Source organism: Pteropus vampyrus, unplaced genomic scaffold (assembly GCF_000151845.1).
Source record: "Pteropus vampyrus isolate Shadow unplaced genomic scaffold, Pvam_2.0 Scaffold1183, whole genome shotgun sequence".
NCBI lineage: Eukaryota > Metazoa > Chordata > Mammalia > Chiroptera > Pteropodidae > Pteropus > Pteropus vampyrus.
The window spans coordinates 14,104-14,461 of NW_011889964.1; the positions used below are offsets into that span (position 1 = coordinate 14,104).

A 358-nucleotide genomic window follows, 5' to 3' on the forward strand; every position below is an offset into this window, starting at 1 on the left:
GGGGCGTTAGCTCTGGATCTGAGCGCGCTGCACCCCTGGGTTATACGGTCATTATCTTTTTGCTGTTCCCTAATATCTAAAAATTATGCAAAATCGTAATATAAAGCTTTTTTTTTTCCCCCTTTACCAAACTAAAAACCGTCAGACGATGGCCCCTCCAGGAAGGGATCGCGCCCGGCTGGCTACTCCCGGGCAGGGGCTCTCCCCACCCAGGTCGGTGCCGCCACCCCACTCCACGCACCTGGGTTTTGGTGACTCGATGCCGAGCCAGCTTCACCACCGCGAAATTGCCCTTGCCCAGGGTCCGCTCGATGTCGTAAAAGCCCACCCGGAGGGGCTTCTGCTGGCCCTGGCCCGC

At 57.5% G+C, this 358-nt stretch overlaps 1 protein-coding gene across 1 annotated transcript in view; it reads right to left on the minus strand.

The window, feature by feature from the left end:
- LOC105310139 (serine/threonine-protein kinase SIK1-like) overlaps positions 1-355 on the minus strand; it is a gene marked incomplete at its 5' end in the record, with an annotated part of 7,906 nt that extends 7,551 nt beyond the window's left edge. Inside the window, one exon of the mRNA XM_011386350.2 lies at positions 242-355. Coding sequence (XP_011384652.2) covers positions 242-355 — 114 coding nt within the window. The remainder of the gene's footprint in view (positions 1-241) is intronic.
- Positions 356-358: the final 3 nt, after the last annotated feature.